Here is a 4,203-nt window from a genome sequence, read left to right as displayed (position 1 = left end):
GGTATGAGCCAACATATATGCTTGTCTGAAGGAGCGTCTTAAAAAAAAAAAAAAAAAAATCCAGCTAGCAAATAAATAAATACGTAAATCCAGGTGGCCTATGTTGACAGGTCCATCCTCCTGCCACAAACTATACCTGCATTTGTTCTCTCTGGGTTTGGGAATCTAGGGTATGAGCCAACATATATGCTTGTCTGAAGGAGCCACTTACCTCTGCATCTTTCTCACTGATTCTTAATTTATTAGCTTTTCTGTGCACCTTAATAAAACCTCTGCTACTGTGAGGCCCTACTGGGGGCCCTTCAACAACTCTGCCCAGGCCTAGGGTCTCCTGGGGCCACAGACATTAAAAAAACCAGAAGCAGCCAACACACCACCCTCTGGACAGCAGAGACCAGTGCAATGCATTCCTTTTATCTTTGCTCCAATCTCCTTCTGTTCCTAGTCTTTCTTCCTCTTCCCATCTCTCTTCTCTCTTCTTCCCTCATCAATTCCCCTTCCCCATCCTAGGCCTTGCTAACCCTCCGACTCCACCAGGACACTTGCCTAACAGAGTCACAACACCAGCCCAAAGAAGCACAAAGAAAGCAGGAAGGCCTCTTACCATTACCCCGACCCACCCATCTGACCACCTTCTCTGTCCCACTCAGGCCTCCTGGGATGGATGTCACCCGCCTACTCCTGGCCACCCTGCTGGTCTTCCTCTGCTTCTTCACTGCCTACAGCCACCTGCCACCTGAGGAGAAGCTCCGAGATGACAGGAGCCTGAGAAGCAACTCCTCTGTGAACCTACTGGACTTCCCTTCTGTCTCTATTGTGGGTAAGTCACCTAGCCTCCGGGCTGTGGCCCAGGAGAGGGGCTGCAGGAAATCAAGCATGCTTCCCAGGGTGCTACCAGGATCCACCGCCATGGACAGCTCCTTCTTGCTCGTTCCACGAAATAATCCTGGGAGAATAGTATCCCTTGACTCATTTGGTTTGGGAAAGCCCTACATGCTACCAATCTAATATGCAGCTTAGCATATGGTAGAGCCTCTGAAAGGCCTGAAGTGAAGACACTTGCTAAACTTTGTTTAATGTAGCATTTCTGAAACTTAATGAATCACAGAACTCCTGTCAACAGTAACAAACTTCAGGAAATGCTCCAGAACATACGCAAGACTAGGATGGACCAGTCCTGTCATGTCAGAGTTGGGAATGATGACTCAGGGGAAAATATGAGGGGCATTGGAGATCTGGTTTGACTTCACCTGATAATAATCATAGGCATACTGTGTGGTAGGCACTGTGAGGCGAGTATGGTCTTTATTTGTATTTCACAGTTGAGGAACTTTAGGCTTAGGAGAGTTAAGTAACTAGCATGGATCACACAGTTTTTAACTGGCAAAGCCAGAATTCAAAATCAGATGCTTAACTCCAGAACCTAAGCTCAAAACTAATATCCCTTACTACCTTGCCTTTTGCTAGGAAAAGAGGATATCTGAGGCTGGGTGAGGTGGCTCATGCCTGTAATCCCAGCACTTTGGGAAGCTGAGGCATGAGGATTGTTTGAGCCTAGGAGTTCAAGACCAGACTGAGTGATATACAGAGACCCTGTCTCTACGGAAAAATTTAAAAACTAGCAAGGCATGGTGGCATGTACCTGTAATCCCAGCACTTTGGTAGGCTAAGGTGGGCAGATCTCTTGAGCTCAGGTGTTCAAGACCAGCCTGGTCAACAGGGTGAAACCCCATCTCTACTAAAAATACAAAAATTAACCAGGCATGGTGGCGTGCGCTTGTAGTCCTAGCTACTTGGGAGGCTGAGGCAGGAGAATCACTTGAGCCCAGGAGTTTGAGCCTACAATGATTGTGAGCCATGATTGTGCCACTGCACTCCAGCCTGGGTGACAGAGTGAGACCCTGTCTCAAAAACAAGCAAACAAAAACTAGACGGGAATGGTGGTGTATGCCTATGGTTCCAGCTATTTGGGAGGCTGAGGCAGGAGGATTGCTTGAGCTCAGGAGGTTGAGACTGTAGTGAGCTGTGATCACACCATTGCACTCCAGCCTGGGTGACAGAGAGACCCCGTCTCAAAAAAGAAATTTTTTAATAAATAAATAAATAAATAATCGGCCAGTCACAGTAGTTCACACCTATAATCCCAGCACTTTGGGAGGCCGAGGTGGGCAGATCACCTGAGGTCAAGAGTTTGAAACCAGCCTGGCCAACATGGCAAAACCCCATCTCTACTAAAAATACAAAAATTAGCCAGGCGTGGTGGTGCACACCTATAATCCCAGCTACTTGGGAGGCTGAGGCAGGAGAATCACTTGAACTCAGGAGACAGAGATTATAGTGAGCTGAGATTGCACCACTGCACTCCAGCCTGGGTGACAGAGTGAGATTCTGTCTCAAAAGAAAAAAAAAAAAAAAGAAGAAGAAGAAAAAGAAAGAAAAGAGGATATTCTACACATATCAGACAGGGAAGTGGAGGAACATCAACATTTATTTCTCTTCAGTGTAACAGACTTTTCACTTTATAAGCAGACTTCATTTATCCTCAAGACAATACTGCAAGGTAGATATTATGGAATCTTTTGTGCAGATGAAAAAACTGAGTCTCATGGAAGATAAGTAAGTTACCCACAGCCACATAGTCATTATATTGGCAGAGTCAGGATTCAAATCAGGTCCTCCTGGCTCCAAAGCTCTGAGGAATGGAAAATAGGAAACACAGGTGCATCTGTGTGCAAGACGGGAGTCCATTTTCTGAGTATCACAATGTTCCTGCACCTGCCACAATGGAGATGAAGGAAGAGGCACTTGGGGTGACTCTGAGTGGCCCAAGCTCACCTAGGTCGAGGGACCAGGCCCCACAAGAGCACCACAGGCAGATCCCAGTGCCTGCTTGGACATCCCATTTGCCTTCCCTCAGAGGACACGTTGCTATCAGTGCCTGGCTCCAGGTCACCATCCGGGCTGACAAGAACCTACTGGCTTGAGTCCTACAGTGTGATTCATCGGGCACGCTGCTTCTCCTCTCCCCCACCTGGCAACTTCCCGAGCCCCTCTGCCCCTCTCACTTCACTGCAACTCAACGTCCTCAGAAACATCTGACTCTCCTCCTTTTGTCTCTCTTTGAAGCACTGAACAAGAAATCCAAACAGATCAGCAGAAAAGAAGCAGAAAAGAAGAGATCTTCTAAGGTAAGGGCAGGGAAGTTCTGGGAGTTCTCACTGTTGGGGTAAGACTGGACTTACAGAAGGAGGACCCCCAAGCTCTGGCTGGGAACTAAATTAGAGATTTTTCAGGCCTATATTAACAAAAGAAACTGAAAGCTACTAAAGACTTCCTGGCTTCAGCTCTGAGCCAGACACCCACAAAAGCCCAGGGAGCTGAAGTCCACTGAGCAAAATAGATTATGAAAAGCAGCTTCCTCTTCTAGTTAGCCCCTGCCTGAAATTTCACCATCACTCATACTTTTGGATGAATGTGGTGTTTTCGAAACCTCATTTCAGAACCACATTTACAACTTTTGCCACATCTGAGTTCCACCTATTTATTTAACACATTTATTTAAAATTAAAACTTAGGCCGGATGCGGTAGCTCACGCCTGTAATCCCAGCACTTTGGGAGGCCAAGATGGGCAGACCAACTGAGGTCAGGAGTTTGAGACTAGCCTGGCCAACATGGCGAAACCCCGTCTCTACTAAAAATACAAAAATTAGCCAGGCGTGGTGGTGGGTACCTGTAATCCCAGCTACTTGGGAGGCTGAGGCAGGAGAATTGCTTGTACCCGGGAGATTGAGGTTGCAGTGAGCCTGAGCCATTGCACTCCAGCCTGGGTGACAAGAGTGAAACTCTGTCTCAAAACAACAACAACAAAAATTAAAACTTAAAAAATACAATTGACTCTTGAACAACATGGGTTTGAACTCATGGGTCCACTTATACATTGATTATTTTATTTATTTTCTCTTTTTTTTTTTTTTGAGATGGAGTCTCGCTCTGTCACCCAGGCTGGAGTGCGGTGGCGCGATCCCAGCTCACTGTAGGCTCCGCCTCCCAGGTTCACGCCATTCTCCTGCCTCAGCCTCCCAGATGCCCACCATCACGCCTGGATAATTTTTTATATATTTAGTAGAGATGGGGTTTCACCATGTTAGCCAGGATGGTCTCAATCTCCTGACCTTGTGATCTGCCCGCCTCAGCCTCCCAGA

The 4,203-nt window shown here is 47.0% G+C and overlaps 1 protein-coding gene across 1 annotated transcript in view; it reads left to right on the top strand.

Annotated features, from left to right (window-relative positions):
* The window catches only part of ASIP (agouti signaling protein), a 98,536-nt gene that overhangs the window by 86,921 nt on the left and 7,412 nt on the right, over positions 1-4,203 (top strand). The window contains exons 2-3 of the mRNA XM_011972444.1: positions 651-820; positions 3,127-3,188. Coding sequence (XP_011827834.1) covers positions 661-820; positions 3,127-3,188 — 222 coding nt within the window. The 5' untranslated portion in view covers positions 651-660. The remainder of the gene's footprint in view (positions 1-650; positions 821-3,126; positions 3,189-4,203) is intronic.

Source organism: Mandrillus leucophaeus, unplaced genomic scaffold (genome assembly GCF_000951045.1).
Source record: "Mandrillus leucophaeus isolate KB7577 unplaced genomic scaffold, Mleu.le_1.0 Scaffold129, whole genome shotgun sequence".
Taxonomy (NCBI): Eukaryota; Metazoa; Chordata; class Mammalia; order Primates; family Cercopithecidae; genus Mandrillus; species Mandrillus leucophaeus.
This window is presented reverse-complemented; position numbering and strand designations above follow the sequence as displayed.